Source organism: Miscanthus floridulus, chromosome 9 (assembly GCF_019320115.1).
Source record: "Miscanthus floridulus cultivar M001 chromosome 9, ASM1932011v1, whole genome shotgun sequence".
NCBI classification, from domain to species: Eukaryota; Viridiplantae; Streptophyta; class Magnoliopsida; order Poales; family Poaceae; genus Miscanthus; species Miscanthus floridulus.
Window position 1 is genome coordinate 73,394,777 of NC_089588.1, and position 22,059 is coordinate 73,416,835.

Consider the following 22,059-nt stretch of genomic DNA (forward strand, 5'->3'; position numbering starts at 1 on the left):
CCATGATTTTTCTAGGCTTATTTATTTATCCAAAAATTATGAAATTTGTTTTGCAACTTAGTTATCATGTAATGAACATGTACTAAAATTTTGAGCTCAATTAGAATAAGTTGATTTATTTCATAATTTTGAATTAAATAATTAATTCATAAAAGCGAATAGTAACCTTTAATGATTTAGGTTTTTGTTTGGACTTTTGGGTTGAGTGATGACCTTGGGTCATTTGTTGATAATGATCCTTGGCAATTGATGTATGTGTTACGAAAAAGATTTAGTTTGCTTGACTTGCAACTGTACCGCGAAGGAAAGTTGTATTCAAAATTCTTAATTTTTGTATCCAGCATCGAGCATCATGTTTCGTATTCCGCATCATGTTAAACACGGCATTATTATTACATGTAGTGAACGAAGGTGAACACGTGGTAGTTAATCAAGTTGTTGAGGAGGTTAATCCGTTTGTTGAGGTCGGATCGAATCCTTGTGAAACATCGCAGGAATCGGATTTTTCCATCAACGAAGGCAAGCCCCGGATGCATACAACCCTACCTTGTGTTTTATAAATTAATTTCGCTTTTGCTTTCCGTTACTGCATTAAGTGAATAGGAGTTAAGTAAGAGCCTAATTGGTGCATTACCAACCTTGTTATTCCATATTTACCATATTACCAGTTTTAAACTCGTATATGCCTAGTTTTGCTTAGCTATGCGTAGAACGATGAAAGTCGGGTGACTACCTGCCACCTGCAAGTTTTAAATGGAACCTTGGTTACTTATGTTATCATGTGATATGGGAATGTGGAGTAATAATTCTAGACCGGGCGGACTCGGTGTGTGTGAGCCACAAGACATGGAGGTCTTGTGAGCGGGGTCTTTCCGCCTGTGTTGATTAAGGCACGTCCGTTGTTGAATTGCATGAGGTGAAAATTTGTAGTACTAACCACATACTCCGGTAAGCCTGAACTTGGCAATTCTATTACGAGAATGGCTACTCGCGCACTGGGAGTGGAGAGATGGCGGGAATAGCGTGTACCCACGTGGCTAAGGGCTGGAATGGTGGAGTACTGTATTCTCGGGTGGCGCGGACCCGTTCTTGTTTTAGAGGATCCAAGGGTAGGTTGGTATATGTAGGTCAGGGACCTGCATATGTCGTGTGGTCTAGAATCCCCAGCTGGGTTGTTTAATCGGTTTGAATCGTCGTTGCTCCTCGGTTAAGGAGACTCAACTCACTGTTCATCATCGTAGTATTAATAACTGGAACTTGAATAAGGCTTGTGAAGGTGTTGGATATGAAGTTTCATGATCTCAGTACGGATCGTGTCAGCTTTGTATATAATTCTTAAGAAATTTTCTTTATAAAGAATGTTGTTAAAAGAGCTTTTATGCAAAAGAACTTTGATCATTGTTAAAGCTATACCTTGAATCCCTGAGCCTGCATTACTGAGTTTATCAGTTAATATTTCGGATAAGTCTTGTTGAGTACTTTTGTACTCAGGGTTCGTTGACCCTTATTGCAGGTGAGCCTCATGAGCAGATCTGTTTTGGATCGTGCTGCATGACTATCGTTCGTTCTGACGATGAGAAGTAAATGTGTGATCCTTGGGCAGGATGTTTATTTTGTGTGTTATGTATATATTAATTATGCTACTCCACTACTACTATGGTTTGTAATAATTATCGAACTTAGTTTGTAAGGTTTGAAACAACTGGTTTGTAAACTATGTTATCGTAAGACTTCCGCTGTCTTTACTCTGGTGTTGATATTTGAATAAATGTTGTAATACTGCAATGACTCTATAACGTGATCCTGCTCGGAAATTGTGGATGATTTGAGGTTCCATGGGGACACCCGACAGTTTTCTTAAGTTATCGGGAACATATGCATAGATGTCAAAGGTCGTTGGATAGTGACAGGTGCCTATGGGCCCTATAATTTAGGAGGTTCTGCCACAGCGTCTCCCACCTGGTCGGTGAATTTGCCCCTCAGGGCATCTTGGTAGGTAGCAGCGACGTTGGTGAGCCCGAAGGGCGGAGTCACAACTCTTGGAGTTTACTGAGCAGCCTCCGATAGATTTGGATCGGAGGGTGGTTGGCACTGAACCAAAGTGTCCAGAGCCGATTCAGCAATGGAGAGGCAATTGGTGAGCTTCAGACCGACCCGATCGATGGATTCGATCAGATCGTCGTTGTTGATCTGTCTCCTCTGGTAGCGAGGAAGCGGGTGGTGAGTTGCTGATGAAGGCAACCTCAGAGGTGGTTCCAAGATCAGATCTGTAGTCACAGGTGCGGGGATGATCAGCACATAATTGATCTGCGCCGGCTAAAGGAGCTCTCCGACTCTATCAGCGTTGATTATCTAGGAGATCGATCCGACCATGAAGATCTGGTCGGGCTGCGGGAGGGACGAAGAGCCTATGGAAAAAGCTATCTTGTTCGACAGGGAAACAGCACGCAAGCCCCTATCTAGTGTGCCAACTGTTGATAGAATATCGTCGATAGTCCTTCGAGGGGTATCCCACGAAGGTAGATTGATCGGCAGAGGAGTGTGAGATCAAGAACAAGAAGGTAACAGAGACACACGAGTTAGACAGGTTCAGGCCGTCAGTATGACGTAATACCCTACTCCTGTGGTCTGTTGGCTTGTATTAGCTATCGTATGATATTGCGTGAGTTTGGAGAGGGGCCCTGCCCACCTTATATAGTCTGGGGAGCAGGGTTACAAGTCGGTTAGATCTGAGAGATAATCGAAAAGTAATAACTGATTACAGAAATCTTAGGATCATACATATCATAATAGATCTCGTAGTATCTTCAGGATATCTTCCAGATGTCTTACGGGAGGCATCGAGCAGAGTCATGCCCCACAAGGCTTCGTCTTGTGGGCTAGACCACCCCTAAGGGCGTAGCCCATGTGGTCTGCCATGGGTATCCGAGGTCATACCCCCCACACACGGAGTGGAAGAAAAAGATTGACCTAGCCTTCATCTTGGCTGAGGTGGACTGGGTAGTCACCTCACTGTGTCCCACTAAGCCTGTGGCACCGGTGAGGGAGACAAATGAGGCTGATGCCGCTTGAGCAACTAGAGAGGGATTTTGCATCCCAAAAGATATCCTATGACCTTGAGCATAGGAAGTGGGTCACTGCCAATAAGAAATATTTGGCTATGATAAAGAACACGATTGAGCCTGTAATTATGGGCTCAATCCTAGAGTGTGATACGGTCATCGAGTACCTCGATAGAATAAAGAGTTAGTTCACTGGCTCTTCAAAGACATATGCTACCCAGCTGATAAAGCAGCTGGTGACAGAGAGGTACTCTAGAAATGGTGGCATAAGAGAGCACATACTAAGGATGAGCAATTTGGCATCCAAGCTAAAACCAATGGATCTGGCTCTCAAGAAAGAGTTCCTTATCCATCTGATTTTTGCTTCCTTGCCAAAGGAATTTGACACTTTTGTTGTCATCTACCACATACAGCCCGAGAAGTGGGACTTAGAGAGGCTCATGGCTATGTGTGTGCAAGAAGAGGAGAGAATAAAAGCTGCCAATGGTGGCACTATCAATTATATGAAAGACAACAAGAAAAAGAATAATAATGCTAACTCCTCAAAGTCAAAGGGAAAGGGTCCCATGCTGCATCAGCCTCAGCAGAACAAGTTCACAGTAGAGAAAGACCAGTGTCTCTATTGCAAGAAGATGGGATATTATAAGAAAGATTGTCTCGATTACTTAAAGATGATCATGGCAAAGAAAGGTAAGAACATTATTACGTTCATAAATGAATCCCTGTATGTACAGTATTTGAAATTTACTTGGTGGATTAACTCAGGTGCAACTGTTCATGTTGCTAATTCCTTACAGGGATTCGGTTCGATGAGGACTACACAAAGAAGAGAAAGACACGTGAAAGTTATAAATGGAGTCCGAGCAGATGTTGAAGCCGTTGGAGATCTTTCTCTAGAGCTTGCTGATGGCTTCACACTTTTACTTAGAGATGTGCTTTATGTTCCCTCTTTATAGAGAAACTTGATTAGTGTTTCATGCTTGGACAATGATGGATATGATTGCCATTTTGAAAATGGCAAATGTAAGATAACATTTAATAATGCATGTATTGATCTTGCTATCTTATAAAATGAGCTTTATTTGTTATCACTACGTGATGATGTGAATGTTGTATGCGATGATAGGAACATTGCATGCGATAATGAGAATGTATCCTCGTCTACGGATGTAAACAGAAAATGAAAGAGAGCTCATGATGTGTCGTCGAAATTATGGCACTGTCGTTTAGGCCATATTTCAAGGGGGAGAATAGAAAGACTAGTTAAGAATGATATTCTTCCTCCATTAGAGTTCTCAGATTTAGAACAATGTAGAGAATGCATAAAAGGAAAGTATGTAAAGAAAATTAAGAAAGATGCCAAACGACATGCAGAAATTTTACAGATTATTCACACAGACATTTGTGGTCTATTTCCTGTAAAGAGTGTGGATGGTTATGATTCGTTCATAACATTCACAGATGATTACTTCTGTTATGGCTACATTTATCCAATCAAAGAAAGAACAGAAACATTGGATAAATTTAAGATATTTAAGGCAAAAGTTGAGAACCAACACAATTTAAAGATTAAGATAGTCAGGTCCAACTGTGGAGGGGAGTACTACGGTTGGCATACCCCATATGACCAAGTTTCTGGACCTTTTGCAAGATTCTTATAGGAGAATGGCATACTAGTCCAGTATTCTACACCGGACGAACCTCAGCAGAATGGAGTAGTTGAAAGATGCAATCGTACCCTAATGGATATGGTGCGCAGTATGATAAGTTACTCCACCTTACCGTTGAGCCTGTGGATGGAGACGTTAAAAATCGCCATTCATATTCTCAATAGAGTACCAAGTAAGTCGGTGCCCAAAACACCGTATGAGTTGTGGACTGGAAGAGTGCCCTCACTAAACCACTTACGTGTGGGGGGGAGTCCTGCTGAGGCTAAAGTATTTAACCCAAATATTGGAAAGTTAGATCCCAAAACAGTAAGTTGCCATTTCATTGGCTACCCAGAAAAATCAAAAGGTTTTTATTTCTACTTTCAAGACAAACATACAAAATTTATGAAAACGAGACACACTGTCTTTCTAGAGGATGAAATGATGAGGGGGAGCACGGTAGCTCGAGAAATTGACCTTGAAGAGAAGCGAGTGTATGCGCCCACTCCGTTGATTTATGAGCCATTTTTCTCACTACCTGCTGTCGCTGCACCGACAGTGCAAGATACTGTGGTGCCAGCACCTGTTGTTATTTCGCCTGTGGTAACAATGAATGACGATGAGGAACCTGTTCTTCAGGATCCTGTAGAACCTATTGCCACATATGAGGGGGAACAACAATAGCCTCAAACAGAAGATGTGCCAAATATGAAGGCCCCTAGAAGGTCTCAAAGAGTTAGAAAATCAGTTATTTCTGCTGACTATGAAGTATACAATACTGAAGAATTTCAAATGGAGGATGATCCCACCTCATTTGAAGAAGCCATGAGAAGTGATCAATCATCAAAGTGGCTTGAGGCCATGGAAGATGAAATGAAATCTATGAATGCCAATAAAGTTTAGAACTTGGAAATAATTCCTAAAGGAATCAAAACAGTAGGCTGTAAATGGGTCTACAAAACAAAACTTGACTCTCAAAGTAATATAGAGAGATATAAAATGCAACTTGTGGCAAAATGTTTTAGGCAAAGAGAAGGCATTGATTACAATGAGACATTTTCTCTAGTCTCATGTAAGGATTCCTTCAGAATCATAATGGCATTAGTGGTATATTACGATTTAGAATTACACCAGATGGATGTAAAGACGACATTTCTCAACGGGGACTTAGAGGAAAATGTTTACATAGCACAACCGAAAGGTTTTGTCATGGAAGGAAAAAAACGAATGGGATGTCGCCTAAAGAAATCTATTTATAGATTAAAATAAGCTTCAAGACAGTGGTACTTGAAGTTTGATCAGACAATAAGGAATTTTAGGTTTAAAAAAGAATGTAGAGGACAATTGTGTCTATGCAAAGTTTAAGAATAGAAAGTTTATCTTCCTTGTCCTGTATGTGGATGATATCTTACTTGCTAGTAGTGATGTCAGTCTACTGCTGGAGACAAAGAAGTTTTTGTCCTAAAAAATTTGATATGAAAGATCTTGGTGAAGCTTCATTCGTTCTAGGGATCGAGATTCACCGAGATAGAAGTAAAGGGGTATTAGGACTGTCACAAAAGGCATCCATAGAGAAGATCTTAAAGAAATTCAATATGCACAAATATAGTTCCTCACCTGCTCCTATAGTCAAGGGCAACAGATATGGGGATTTTCAATGCCCTAGGAATTAGTATGAGATCGATCAAATGAAAACGGTTCCATATGCTTCAGCTGTCGGAAACTTACAATATGCTGAAGTATGTACGCGCCCTGACTTGGCATTTGTTACCGGATTACTTGACAGATTCCAGAGCAATCCTAGAACAGAACACTAGAAATTAGTAAAGAAAGTATTGCGTTATTTGCAAGGAACAAAAAGCCTCATGATGACGTATAGAAGATCAGATTCACTCCATATAGTGGGATATTCAGATTCTGATTATGCGGGAGATGATAGAAAATCCACTTTTGGATATGTATTCACTCTCGTAGGGGGAGCTATTTCATGGAAAAGCTCAAAGCAAACCGTCACTACATCATTCACAATGTATGCCAAATTTGTAGCGTGTTATGAGGCAACGGGATATGTGAACTGGCTAAAGAATTTTATACCCGGTTTGAAGGTGGTTGACGATATCTATAGACCACTTAAGTTATACTGCGATAGTAATCCAGCAGTACAGTATGCTCACAACAATAAGTCAAGTGGTGCTGTCAAACACATTGACATAAAGTATTATGTTGTGAAAGATAAAGTCAGGAATCATGTCATAAGTCTTGAGCATATAAGTACCGAAAAGATGCTCGTGGATCCGCTTATAAAAGGCTTACCACCCAACATGTTCAGAGAACATGTAGCCGATATGAGTTTAAGGGAAAGCCTATAATTTTTGGACAAAAGAAGGCCCAAAGTTAAGTATTTATTTTTAGAACAGAGCGGTGTATTGTAGTTGTTAAATCTATCGGTAATTGACCGTGACGATGAAACATGATCTATGCGCTAATCTGTAATGGAATAAACAAAAGTAAATAATATGAAATTAAAAGTTGGTAGGAGATCAAGAGAGAGATTGTTAGATTGATCTCTAATTCCAAACTGGGCTCAACGGCCCAGTTAGGCCTTTGATCCGCGCGCCTGATCGGTGGCACCCAGCCCACTATGGCTGAAGGGCCTTTGTCACACTACGGTATATATAAAGGTTGGGGCCGGCGGTTCTGAGGACGAGGTTTACCATGAGCCAAGCTCCCCACCGAAACTTAAACCCTAATCCCGATCAGAGAGGGGCGCAGCCAGTGACGAAAAGCCACCAGCCGCCCCGCTCCACCGACGTCGACCTCTTCCCCGAACATCGCTGCCCGTGCGTAGACTTCACCGACGGACGAGATGACGGCTTCTGGACCATCTCCCTCTGCGCTGTCAGGTTCGATATGTTTTTCTAATATTCTTCTTTGTCTCTCTACTCTCGATATCACATTCACAGTAAAGAGAACTCGTTACACCTAATTTTCGAAGCCGCTAGACCTAACCCATTTTCGATTTCAACACGGCTACCTGCTGGACCACGTCGAGTCGGCGGTGGTTGCGCTGAACGGCGGCGTTGCAGCTGCCCGCCGAAAATAAATCAGTGTACAAATGCCGACATGTATAGCATGCAAGTGGCGCCTGAACTAGAGTACTTCGCCTTAAATATTTGTTTTCCCGTCTAGAAATCCAAGCGGATAGACTTGGCGCTGTTTCTGCTTTTTTACTACGGTGGGCCCCACGGCAGCTCCCAATACTACGTGGTCAGGTATGCGTTGGACTGTCTGCCTCCTTGGGACGAAAACGGTATAGATATTTTTCGATTATATTTAAAATCAAATTCATTTAGAGGGGTTGAGATCTATTCGTATCTGAATTCGGATATCCAACATTTAATATTATATCTATATCTAAATATTTAAATCATATATTTATAATATTGATATTAATCATATCATATCCGATATAGTTGACACTTAATGCGATAGAAATACGAAAACAAATGTCCGCGTCCGATCCGTTTTCATTCCTGCAGCCTCCCCTCCCATTCCGCCACCGCAACACTTCCCCACTCTCCCGAATCTCCCACCGTATCTGAGGGCTCCGCCGCGCCAATGGCGTCCCCGCCGCCGCCAGAGCCCGCACCGGCCGAGGCGGGGCTGGAGAGCATGGAGGGCCTCGTCCTCGACACGGTCATCTCAAGGGCCGGCGCGCGCCCCGCAGCGGCGCTCGCCTGCGCCAGCACGCGCCTCCGCACCGCCGTCGCTGACGACTCAATCTGGCGCGGATTCTGCGCTGAGGACCTGGGGCTCGACGCGCCCGTCGATCCGGAGGGCCAGCCTCTCCCCTCTTTCCAGGTTCGCGATGCTAGACCCCGGTCTTTCGTTTTTTTTTTGTGTTTTGCCCCTTTGTCCCGATTGGAGCAACAGAGGAGCGAGCGGCCCATCTCCGGGAGTCGGTTGTTGATTCTTCATTTGCTTCTGTTCGCTGTGCTTGGAGTATAGGATGATTCGGTTTTTTTTTTATCTTGTATTGTTGCCACTGAGTTCGACTTTAGGATTTATGATAACGTCTGACTCTTGAATTATACACCCTGATTTTTTCGGAGCTATAACCAAGAAAATGGAAAAAAAAAATAAAACTCAGAACAAGGAATCTGTTGACAGTTCGAGAAAAAAAAGAGGTACGGGTGTGGATGAGGGTGGTCACGCTTTAGAGCTAGTCAATTGCTCGTTTCAGTGTTTCCTTAGATGGAAGTAGTGCTTAGCTCTTGTTTTGCTACTTTGTCATTTTGTACACCTATAATTTAGCTTCCGGTTGTAATATTTTGCGTACAAGCGTGCAATAGGGCCCTTTTACAGTGTGGGCTTGATAGATGATTTTTCTTTAAATTTTGGGCCATATTGGCTCAAAGCAGGGGTAAATAATTGCGCTTATAAGTCATCCAAACAACTTTTCCAGTACATAGAAGTAACAAAAACATGCCTGTGTCGTACACCAGTTTTTGGGTGAAGTCAGCATCCCAAACATGCCTTAGAATAGGAAAAAAGGTAATGTCAAAAGTAGAGCAATTATGGCTCAGTTTCGCACAGCTTCAGTTCCAAGAAATTTGTGGAATTCTTGGAGCTGGGTATTTATAGCTGAATTCTTAAATTTGGAGCTCTAGGTATGTTCAGAGCATTTTGGTGAAGCATTTTATTTATATAGTTTCGATTAATTTAAAATTTTAAACCACCTTAATTTCAGTCTTCAAACTACAGATCCAACCTGGATTTCAGAGCTAGAGCTTTGCAAATTAGGCACTTTATTCTAAGGACCCTCCTGTTGGCCCTGTAAAGAATTATTTTATTTACAATAATCCGCATCTATATGTAGAAAAGAATATGCTGTTTTGTGTGAATAAAGGAAATTGGTTATTTCCTCATGCTTTTGTATGTGAACAGTTATGTATTTAAAAGCACAGTTGTTTCTATTGCAACAAAAAGAATCTAACTTCATGCGAGATTCCATTGGGGTTCAATGATTGAATACTAAAAGTTGTTTACTCAAATGATTGGCATAACTCAGTTCTTGATTATCCTTAAACCAAAGTTTTACTAGATGCAATAACATTTAGGATGGCACATGCCCTATTTGTATTACGGCAAGGAGAAGTTTCCCACTAGCATTCCTAATCCTACTACTTGGCCGACTCCTAATTTTATTTGTAGTACTAGTGCCTCACTTTGTTGTGGGACATTTTCGGGGCTCTATAATTGCAATATTGTGAAGGTGTAACAACCAAACCCAAGGCAAAGTAATGCAAAGCAAACAAAAACAAAAGGAAGGAACTTACTATTATTTAGTGGTAGATTATTATATAACAGCATGAGGAATGAATTCAAGGGGCCCTAAAATATTTGAGGCTTTTAGAGGGACAATACTTTATACTTTTTTGAGGTTGTGCTTCACCCAAATTTTTTTTTTGGTCTTGTGTGCTTACTTTGGCGCCCTTCCTTCTTAGTTCTCTCCATGGTTTTCATTTACGTAATTCATGTGAGTATACATTCTTGTGCTGTATCTCATGATGTTATATCTGATTCCAGGGGCTATTGTGCGTAAGGGGTACTATAATGTCACAATTCATCTTCTGTTCTTGTGTCATGACTTGAAATTATTTCTTCTTTTCAACCTTTAATCTCAATATGTATATACAACAAGAACGAAGCCTTTTAGGGCGCATTTTGATCCTTAGCTCCACCTCCCCTTGTTTTGCTAGGCAAATTAGCCTTGCCTGATAAAGTTATATCCAACAACGTGGCTGTTTGGTTCTTTTGCCTGGCTGGGCAAAATTACAGAGCTAGCTGTTTTGTTTCATAGCTAAAAACTTGCTTGTGCTGAAGGTTTTTGGTTTTATTTTTTTGGTACTCTTGCTCATTGTGATACACTCACCATTTTGCCTTGTTGGTAAGATTTCCTACATCCATCTATGGACACAACCTGTATGAAAGTTTACAATACATGTACCATATCAAGGCATAAATACATGTTTTAGCAGTATGCCGCATATAACATATTAGGCAAAATATTACCTTCCATTCTCTCTTGATGTTGTGGTACTTGTAGACTTGTTTTTGCTGTGAAGTTAGAGCCATGTTTTTCGTTGATTCTTTGAGCATAATCCTCGTTGTTGAAGTTTAAGTGAATTGCCCACCTCTCCCCATCAGCTTAAGCTTTTGGAAGCTTTTGGGTTGAACTCGACGGTGCTGCAACTCAATATGGTATCAGAGTGAGGTTTTGAGTTCGAATCCTAGTTAGCGCTATTAAATAAAATAATTGCTCCTATTCCACATCCTAGGAGAGCCTCGACGTGAGGGGGACTCCCTATCAGCTTAAGCTTTTGCATTGAACTGATCAGTGCATGCAACTCAATACTTGTTTTGGGTATGTGGTGTTTTGTAGGGGTCCCTCTATTTTCTTCTTAATAAAATGATATGCAGTTCTCCTGCGTGTTTGAGAAAAAAAACTTAATGCTCTTCACCTTCCTGAGAACCAACCGAGGCCTTCCTGCATTCCTGTATTTTCTCTTGAAATAGAGGAGATCTTCTGCTTCCTGGGGCTGCCACATCACACTGTTCCAGTCATCTACTACACATGAGAACTCAGAATTTGAATGACGATTAGGATCAGTACTAAAGCTCATATTTAAAACTTTATTTTTCAAAGAATGCATAATTCAAAGTTAAGTGAATAAAAGAGACACATTAGTCTAAAAGCAGGTACAACTCAAAATAACCTCACAATTATAGTCTACACGTGGTACATGAATATAAGTATAAGAGCATCTCCAAGAGCACCCAAAAAATAGTTCCGAAAATCATCGAGTTTTCCAAGTTGCCAAAAATTTTTGGGAGCACTAAACAAGGGCTTCTCCAACAGTTTCCAAAAAATCATCCCTAAAATATCAAACATTTGGTCCCACCGGCCTTCACCGCATGGCCTTCACCGCCGTCGGCAGGATCTTGCTCAGCGTGAACTCGATGCTCATGTTTTGGCCAGTCACATCGGTGTGCATGATGAGAACTACTACAGCCTGTTCGGCTGGGGCTGAAACGATCGTATACGATCGTGGATTATTACTGTTGGCTGGTTTGGTGTGAGAGAAAAATACTGTTCTGGCTGGAAATTTACGATCGTTTATGACCAAGCGAACAGGCTGTTAGTTGTTGCCTGTTGGGATTCTTGGGGAGGTGAGCATCGGTGTGCATGATGAGCACAGGATGACGTCAAACGTGGACCACCGCGTCAGCGTGCCCCCTCACGGCTGGAGGCAGAAGCTCGAGCTCTTGAAGACGAAGCGCATGACGCCGCCCCCCCCCCCCACCCCCCCAGTGGAAGAGTCTGCAGTGGCTCGACGTGCTCCACTGCTGGATGATCTCCGCGCGGACAGTTTTGGAGTTCCGGCAAAAGTTGCTATGTGAATCCTTTTTGCGCGACGGAGCAGAAGCGCGGGGAACCAATCCGCGAGCAGGATCCGCGCGACGTGGATGCATGTATTTTTCTGCACCTAGGGGGTCGATTTTTGCAAGTGCCAAAAGATTGGGAGGTAAGATTGAGACTTGTTGGAGATAAGTTTTTTTCAATCTTGCCAAAAATTCTGGATTGGGAGTGTTTTTGTTAGAGTACGTCATGAGCCTATTGGGTCTGGGCTGGTGGTATAACCCGCTAGTGTTAGGGTTAATTAGAGATAAGGGTCGCTTGCTTAAGGGTCAAGTAAGCCTTGCTTGGGAGTAAGTAAACCTCTCTATATAAGAAGAGGAGATGTATTAATCTAATCAAGCAAGAATTAAGAAGGAAATCCCTTCCCTCTTGCTCGGCCGTGGGCAAGGCCCCCGGCCGGCCTCCGGCTTCCCACGCAGCCCCAGCCGCCACAATTACGGCCATGAACAGTACCCGCTTACTGTAGCGCCGCGGGTACTGTAGCCCGCCCGTCGCCGCCTCTCCCTCAGCTATGTCCCTCTCAATCCTAGCAGCCACCTATCAATCTGGTATCAGAGATCTCTGGTTCGATCATGTCCAGTCCTCTACCGAGTTCTTCCCACCCGCCGCCGCCGCACACCCACCCGCTGCCACCAGTATCTTCGTCGGCGCTGCTGCCCCACACAGCAGGCGTGCCGGCATTGGGCGCGTTGGCGTCCTCAGGGGCGCTTGCGCCCTCTGCCCCGGCGCCGTCTGCCCTCGTCCTCACCCCGGAGCAGATGACGTCCGCAATCCTGGAATTAGGGCAGGCCGTGGCGAGCATCAGGGCCTTCCTCGTCGGGCCCTATGCGCCCCAGCCGCAGCCGCCGCCGCTGCAACCGGCTGCGACCACCCTGCCAGCGGTGCTGCCGTATGGGATGCCCTACTCCAGCACGACGGGCGTTCCCATCCATCTCCTCCGGATGCCGCCTTCCTCGTCGCCGATCCCATCTTATACCCTGGCTGTGATGGTTGGGCCGGTGTATACGATGGCAACGTTCCCGGCGACCACGACGTTGGCTGCCCCAGCCCCTACCGCCCTGATCCATTGCGGTAGGGCGGTACAGCAGCCCTCCTACACCGAGGGGGTTTTCTATGGAGGCGTTGAGGGCCCTCTACTCTACGGCGGCAACATACAGCACCACCACGGCGCCTCGTCATCCGCTGCCTTTGCTCCAGAACCAGCAGCTCCGGGTGTCAGCCACGGCGCCCACTCTCCGCGCTTCTACAAGTTGGAGTTCCCGATGACGACAGCCGTCTCCATAACCGGCGCCCAGCAGATCCCAGCCATGGGCGAGAAGTTGCAGCAGATTGAGCAGCCGATGGACATCGCGATGACGTCGGCGGGGAAGATGTTTACCCGCCAGGTGTTGGCTGCGGTGCGGCTGCAGGCTGCTACGCGCGGCCTCCTAGCACGTCGGCAGGGGCGGGAGATGCGCGATCTGTAGCTGATTCAGCCCTGCACCCCTTCACAGCTCCTCCAAGTTGTGCTTAGCTGCGCGGAGGACCTCGATCTCGTCCGCTGCGTCGGGGATCTCGGGCATGCGGTTTCCCCCACGGGCGGCGGGCATGCTATTTTCCCGGCGGGCGGCGGTTGGGGAGGTGCATCCCTCCACCTCGTTCTCCATCGAAAGCCCTCCGCTCTTCTCTGTGCGGTGCAGACCAACAACCGTCTAGCGGGGAGAAGGCGTGGGGTCACCAGCGAGAGCGCACCGCGTAGCGCCGTCACATTCCGCCACTGGCCGCCGTGAGGGCGCCTCCGCTGGTCGCTGTTGCGACCACTTCCAGGTGGCCATACACATGCACCCCTTTCGTCTATATGGTGTCCATGGGATCCAGGAGGCTGTACACATGCAGGTTTGGCGTGCGGATGGTGTTCACCTTATGTTCAGGAGTAAAAAATAAAGAGTCCCAGTCCATTTCAGGTTGAGAATAATAAAATAAGCCACGATGTAAAAGGCTTGTTTTTAGGTGTTAGGAGTCGAGTCAGCGTTATAAGTTCGTTAGGTTGCAGCTCGAGGACGAGCTGCATGTCCAGGTGGGGTGTAGTGTTAGAGTACGTCATGAGCCTATTGGGCCTGGGCTGGCGGTATAGCCCGCTAGTGTTAGGGTTAATTAGAGATAAGGGTCGCTTGCTTAAGGGTCAAGTAAGTCTTGCTTGGGAGTCAAGTAAACTTCTCTATATAAGGAGAGGAGATGTATTAATCTAATCAAGCAAGAATTAAGAAGGAAATCCCTTTCCTCTTGCTCGGCCGTGGGCAAGGCCCCCCGGCTTCCCTCGCAGCCCCAGCCGCCACAATCACGGCTGTAAACAGTACCCGCCTTACTGTATCATCGCGGGTACTGTAGCCCGCCCGTCGCCGCCTCTCCCTCAGCTCTCTCTCCCTCTCAATCCTAGCAGCCACCTATCAGTTTTGGATACTCTTGAGATGCTCTAAGCAGGTACAACAAAAGCACATGAATAATAGTGCAACCGCACAAGAGAAACATTAAGGATTATCTCTAATAATTGTCTATTTTCAAACATTCTATTTGCAATAACATCCCTTAGCTGAGTCATCTGCCTTTGTTCTGCAATAGTGTCTTGATGGAAACGTTTTGGGTGATGATAGCTGTCTCCATAATTCCTCAGAGTACACAAACAGATCAGCTCTCCCATTTTGCAAAATTCAATTGTGAAGTATGCAACATTGTATGCAAACCTTCTAAAACATGGAGGCCATTTGGATGGTCAAGAGAGTGTATCAAGACAGTAGAATCATGAGCAGAACACATAAGTGAACATCAAATCAAAATCAACAGCTACTAGCACATTTTGCGTTGCGAAGGGCTTTCGGCCACATCAACGATCTTCCATTCTTGCAGGAACTTTGCAGGGTATATGGGTTCCTCACCAATACAATCCTAGAAAAATAAATGAGACACTTGTAAATTTATTTACTAATATCAGTTAGCATATTAGCTTCTGAATGGGTGAAGCGTACCTCAAAATATGGGTAAAACCTTTGGCTGTTTCTGTTTATAGAAAGTACATCCATTGTCTATGTTTAAGCATCTCAGGTCCAAGTTGTCCAATTGCATATAAAACTTCATTGAAATATCCACTCACAGTTTCAGCTGACCTTGTAAAATGAAACTTTATGTCCCAATTATATTTCTTGTGGCCTAAGTTTGACGACACATAGCAACTTGTTCCTCAACCGAGCAATGCCAAGTGTCCCGGAGTGCATTCATGGAACGAAACTTGGTGCGTATATTGAAGAATACATCTTTATTCATTCTAAGAAGATTAACACAGTCTGAATTCTGGCCATAATATATTTTCTCTAGGTATTTTATCCTCTGTTCCTCTCCAAAATAGACCTTACAGGACTACTTCTGTTATTCATATAACTGATTACTGCCCAATATGCCACCATAAATGTAGTCATAAAAGTCAATTTTCTTTTGAACTCTGAAGCATTGTCCATCTAAATGAAAAACAAACTGTCAAGACAAAAGTACCAGAGTACTAGTAGCTGATGCTGAAGCAATTAGAAACATTATTTTCTATTCTCTTAGAACTCTGAACATTTTTACTACTCAAGAGTATGTTGTTTGCCCTCTTAAGTGGAACAAGACAGTACAAACATGCAGTAATACATCGATAAAAGAGTGTCAAACTTGCAAGGAACTGCACTAATCTCTCCGGTCATAAATTGGTTGCAGTAAGAAACAAATCTTAGCATGAAATCCACATAATACTGGAAAGGTAAAATAGAACTTGAGATTACCTTGAACAGGGCTGCAAGAGCACAGATCAGGACCAAGGATTAGGAGACGATCATAAATTGGCTGCAGGAAAAAAACAAATCTTGTTATCAAATCCACAGAATACTGCAAAGGTAAAAGAGAACCTGAGATTACCTCGAACAGGGCGGCTAGAGCATATATCAGCACCAGGGATTAAGAGATTGGATGGAATAAGAGAGAGTGAAAAATGGACTTATACATTGTTATGTGCGATGCTGGGTAAATGCATGTTTCAGTTGCATCTTCTTAAGCACTTGAACCTAGGTGCTGTTTGGTTCATTTTAGGGAACAGTAATGTGAATGTAAATGAATCATGCTGCTATCGTTTACAGTTTAACTGAAAGCAGATTTTGTTTGGTTAGCTCCGTTAACGCTTAACATCTGACGCGACGACTCCTCTCTCTCGTATGTTCCCTGTTCACCCATCGATCTTCTTTCTCTTCCTCCGTCGCATCGGCATCGCCAGCGCCGGCCGGCCATGGCGATCGAAGCCGTGGCGGCCGAACCAGAACCAGAACAAGCCAACAAGGTGGCAGTGGAGGAGGATCTGGTTCCTGAATTCACCATGGCCGATGAGGCACCTGAGCGCTCCTTAGCGGCGGGCATGTGCCAATACGAGTTTGTTGGGAGGAAGGCGCTGGTCGTCGAGGGTGGTCCTCAGCGGTGAGGCTCTTCTTGCAGCGGGGCTAGCGTGCAGTGATGCTCCTTGGCGGCGGCGCTCTTTAGCGGTGGGTGAGCAGAATCGCGAGTTCACGAGGAAGAAGGGTCGGGCGACAGGATCGGATAACACGCGCAGAGGAGAGGCAACCGGATTGTATGGGCCTCTATCTGATAGCACTGTGATCAGTTACAGGCTGGACCAACCAAACATGTATAGCAACGGAACCCATTAGCGCTGTGGCCAAAAAGGCTGAACCAAACATGTTCCTCTTTCTCAGTGTTGTTTGATGTGTCTTCCCATATATGTGAAATTCTCAGAAGCATGATAGTTGAGCCAAGCATCAAAAGGCATTTCAGCTACCCAGATGAGCAACTAAGCATGTTGGACAAGCAGTAGTCACTTGCGAATATTTCATGCATGATCTTTTAGGAGCATCCAGACTGTTTTTTAGGGCAGCAACTATTGTAGTCCGTTGCAAATGCTTGGTTTTGTTTCACCCCATATATTTGCTGTATATCATAATAATTTAAAAAAGAACAAGTGAAGGGAAATCATATGGTGTACAATTCTAAATTCCTTATAACTGTTGGTTCATTATATCAAAATTCAATCTGTTTTCAGGTTGCATATAAGGTTTGGTTGGAGTCTTTTGGCATGTACCCTCTACCTATGGTAAAGAGAGTGAAACAATTCTGGACTTCAATGAAAACTTGGTTGTCTGAAAACTTTCCTGAGGCATACAGAACGTTGTGCAAAGGTGTTTCTGAAGCTCAATTAAAGTTGGCAGAGGATGATCTTGGTTTCAAGCTCCCTATGCCCACAAAGCTGTTGTATCGCTTTTGCAATGCTCAACTGCCTTTTAGTGAAGACCATGACGCAAATAAAAGCATTTCCACTCATGGATTGATTGGGGGCTATGCGTTTTATGATCATTGGGTGAATGTGCATTTGTCACCGCTTGAGCAAATAGTTGAAGAGACAAAGGACTTCTATCGGGAGTTCCCTGATGTCTTTCATGGGCGTAAATTCATTGTAGTGGCGACTTCATGGTTTCGTCCGAAAACGTTTCTTCTAGATTGCTCAAATGGTGAACTTTATGTTGGTACATACAACTTACCTATAGGAGGAATGCTTCCCTGTGTGCCTAAAGCATTGATAAAGCCAGCAGAGAATGATCTAGCCCAAGATGGACTACTTCTGTGGTTAGAAGAGCATCTTAGGCGTTTACAGAATGGCATGATCAAGACCCGTATGCTGATGACATCGAGATATATCAGCTTATATCCAGAAGCACCTCCATCATGCAGTTCAGCTGTTACAAATGGCATTAAGGTTGTAATTCTTCACTTCCTACACAGTTATCTAGTCATTTAATTGCATGTCATAACTTTCTTGCATTCGTGCTTATACTTCAGTAGTATCACATTTGGTTTTTTTACTACCCAGATTGTGTAAGTAACTACTGTGGACTGCTCAGATTTTCTCTATATTTAGCTATTTTGTCATGGCTACAGCTGTAGACCATTCTCATGGTTGATTTCTTGAGCTTTGGTCTGACATATCTGATACCAATAGGTACGCTCGTCTGCTGTATTTGTGCCAGAACATCCTGGGGGGCCTGGGGAAAAATTTATGCTCACTTACTCAGTTCGCATGTCAGTTCCAGAGGCATGTATGCTAGGTGGTGTGTACTATTCTTCCTGCCAGCTTTGCTCCCGCCACTGGACCATCAGATCGTGTGACAGGGTTGTTTCTGATGTGAGCGGAGGAGGTGTTATCGGACAGGTATGCTGGGCTTGGGAAACATAACTACTTTTTTGTTATTGACTGCAGTTACCTTTGAAAGGTGCTTAGTTAATGTGCCTAATCAACATGTCTTGTGCAGTATCCTGTACTGTTACCTGGTGAGGATGAGTTTATCTACGAGAGTTGCACGCCACTGCCCAAAGTACCTGGATCTGTGGAGGGCTCTTTTTCGTTTGTGCCTGGCAAGTATGTTCCAATTATCAAGAGAAGTTATGTTTAATATGATCCTGTTTATGGATTTAGCACCTTCATTCTGTTAAGTGTACTGATTAGAGATGCTATAGTTTTTCGGAGGCCACACTGTTTATCATTTGTTCTACTTTTCTTTGTAAGGTTGATCCGGCCTGAAGGGAAGCCGTTCGAAGTCATGGTGGCGCCGTTCCCTCTTGAGGTTCCAGAATACATCTTCTGATGATCACAGCAAGAAAGAAATATATGTTTGGTTGTTGCTTCCCTGTAGTTCTTGCTTAGATGCTTGGCAAATCTTGTTGGACTAATGTAAAATATGGAACCCTGTGCTCTTACTTGATGTACGTAGCAAACAATCAGCACAGAACAACAGCATGTGCTTTCACTTGATGTAACCATCAATCAGCACTGGAACAACAGCCAGCCCAGTGACCATCAAGGGCTTGATTGGTAGACCGCTTCCGGTCGGTCCTAGCCTGTCACATGCAGCCCCGTGGTGATTAGTTGCCAGGACACGCACCGGGGCCTGGCAGCACGCCTCGCCGAGCCTGGCTCTGAGGAAATCGTTTCCGTTTCTTCCGGGCAAGCAAAGAATGAATAAATGTACCTTTGTGTGAAAACTTATGTACATTCGAAGTTACAAATTTCATGCCCACTTGGACCTAACATTTTCAAATTAGAGAGACACCACAATGAGGTTTGCAGAACTGCAGAAGAGTAGTTAGACCCCACTTTGTGACCCTTCCAGTCATTTTAGGAGCATGACTTCCAAATAATCAAACCGTTGTTGCAACTGTAAGAGAACATAGTCTCCAGTAATTCACTGTCCAACTGTTAAAAGCTTGCAGATTAGAACACAGGTAAACAATTTATGTAGCCAATGCTTAGTGCATAAACATACAGCAGTGCAACACTAGTCCACATATCACAACTGCGAAGCGACATTGGCCTCATCATATTTATAAATTATTAACCACCGATCCCATTTCAGTCAAATCAAGTTTTTATTCCAGCTACGAGACTCAAATTCTACTACTGTAACTGTGTACCACACATACAGAAAAAAAAAACACCCAAACAAACAAACTGAAGCACTGGAGACGTCGCGCACTTGAATCCATCATGAGGCTGATGGATCCTACGGCTACGTCGCGCACTAGCCAAGGCAGCTATCGATGACTCTTCACGCGCATGGCCTGACGTGGCATCACAGGGGGGCTAAATGTCATTCCCCTTCACTTCATGCCCAGGTGTACAAGGGAGGCCAAATTTGTTTGTTTTGAAGCAAAACAAAATCCAGTCAAGTCTAGAACATATAAAATAAATAAACAAGGTCCAGAATACAGGTAGTGGAATTAGTGTTACAAATGGAAGCTTTTTCAGTGCAGTTAAAAGAAACATATTGCAAATTACCAGTATGGACCGCGAAAAAAAAAGTGTCACAAGGCTGAGTTGAATGTAAAACTTGTAGTTCTCATGATCAAAATGAACGGTAAGCTGGCCATCATCTTTGCCATTTTTTTTTGAAAGATCCGGAACATTCCGGCTTTGATTAATAATAAGAAGGCAGCAAGTGCAACAGTTACATGCGCGAGGTGCGCTCCCTAACACAGCCTAGGCTGCATAGGGCCAAGGAACAAGAAAAAGATTACTCACTACCTAAATGTACAACCGTTGGTGGCTCAGGTGCCAACCTTCGAGCTAAGGACCAGCAATGGACTGTGTCTTTAATCTCATCAAATACTCCTATTGCCGATTTCCTCTGATCCCTGAAAATGACAGCGTTTCTTTGGTTCCATAGGCACCAGAGTGTTAGGATTGACATCGTGTGGCCCTTTTTGTCGCCGCTAGTCGTTGTCTGAGCGAACCAATCCTCAATGTCCTCTTGGTATTCCCATCCTGATGGTCTCAATTTTTCACACAAGCTCCAATCGGCCACCAAGTTTCAGACAGACCGGGCCAAGGGGCATTCAAAAAAGAGATGCTGGACAGTCTCCAGATTCCTTATACACAGAGCGCAAAAGTAGTTGTTCTCCCAACCACGTTGCTGTAGGCGCGCCGCAGTCCACAGCTTGTCTTGTAATAGTAGCCAGAGGAAGAATTTGCATTTGGGTGGAGCCCATACTTCCCAGATCAGTGATGGGAAAGAGGAGAGTGTATGTCCAGCAAATTGTATAGCATAGGCTGACCTGGTAGAGAATTGGCCTGAGCTTTCTAGATTCCAAATTATGCAGTCTTCTTCGTCATCTTGGAGGTTCAGGTTGGCCGCTTCAATTTCTCTCCAAAGTTTGAAAAACTCATCCAGAAGGTTGTGGTTCAGGTTGTGTGCAATGTCTGCGATCCATCTTCCATTAGTGGTTGCTTCTCTTACTGAACGTTTCTTCCTTCTGCTGTGTTTGTAAAGCAGCGGGCATAGAGAGTATGGTGCCTGTCCATTTATCCAGCTACCATGCCAAAATGATGCTTTACGGCCATTCCTAATAGTCACTGTCGTCGCCGCACTGAAGAGCGCCAAATCCGTCGAATCAACAGGCACCTCGGTTCCATTCCATGGGCGCTCCGGGTTTGTCCATTGGAACCATAGCCACCGCAGATGAAGGGCTCGACTGAACCTTTCTAGCTCGATCACACCCAGCCCACCGAAATCTACTGGCTTGGCCACTGAGGTCCAAGCTACTTTGCACTTCCCGCCTGAAATCTCAGAGTCGCCTGCCCAGAGGAAGCGACGCCTCATTTTGTCAATGTCTTTGAGCACTTGTTTGGGCACTCTAATTGAGGTCAGCAGATATACCAGAATTGCACTTAGGACCGATCTAACCAATTCTCTTCTCCCCGCTGGGTTTAGTAGCCTGCCTTGCCATCCCGCTAGCCGACACCGTGATTTGTCAATGATGCCTTGCACGTGAGCCACTTTAATCCTACCCAAGGTCAGCGGAAGGCCCAGATATGTCAAAGGAAAGTTTACTCTTCTGCCCACAAAACTTTCTAGAATGTAGTCCAGGTTCAAATCCGTGCATCTGATGGGAGCCATCATGCATTTCTCCAAATTAAGCCTTAAGCCTGTGGCTGATCCAAAACGGTCGAGGATCCTGAAAAGCACTGTCACTTCCTCTTGGACCGGGTTTAGGAAAATTACAGCGTCATCAGCGTATAAAGAAAGGCGGAGTTTGGCCTCTCTACCCCGCAGCGGTGATAGTGTCCCATCCACTGTGGCTTGCTCAAGTATTCTGTGCAGTCATCTTTGCCATATAACGAGCTGCTCGTTCAAGTATGCATTTAGTGCTTTTTCAAAGCTTATAATCAGCATGGTCGACAATGGAAATATCCAGACACCTAAGATATATGGGAAATGTGGGCAACAGCTCTAAAGCAATCCAAGCACCTCAAAATTGTTTCTAA

General features: G+C 44.2%; 1 protein-coding gene across 1 annotated transcript; it reads left to right on the plus strand.

Moving 5' to 3' along the window:
• The first annotated feature begins 8,245 nt into the window (after positions 1-8,245).
• On the plus strand, positions 8,246-19,339 carry LOC136483795 (F-box protein SKIP16-like). The gene is made up of 5 exons (XM_066480958.1): positions 8,246-8,572; positions 17,287-17,997; positions 18,241-18,450; positions 18,551-18,657; positions 18,805-19,339. Exons 1-5 carry the CDS (start codon positions 8,330-8,332, stop codon positions 18,881-18,883), a joined length of 1,350 nt encoding a protein of 449 aa, XP_066337055.1. The 5' UTR covers positions 8,246-8,329; the 3' UTR covers positions 18,884-19,339.
• The last annotated feature ends 2,720 nt before the right edge of the window (positions 19,340-22,059 follow it).

What these genes read in the sequence shown, in the direction of transcription:
- LOC136483795 (XM_066480958.1), top strand. Translation starts at nt 8,330, where the DNA reads ATGGCGTCCCCGCCGCCGCCAGAGCCCGCACCGGCCGAGGCGGGGCTG. An exon ending in AGCCTCTCCCCTCTTTCCAG is followed by an intron (nt 8,573 to 17,286) that starts GTTCGCGATGCT and finishes ATCTGTTTTCAG; the next exon opens with GTTGCATATAAGGTTTGGTT. An exon ending in GAGGAGGTGTTATCGGACAG is followed by an intron (nt 18,451 to 18,550) that starts GTATGCTGGGCT and finishes TGTCTTGTGCAG; the next exon opens with TATCCTGTACTGTTACCTGG.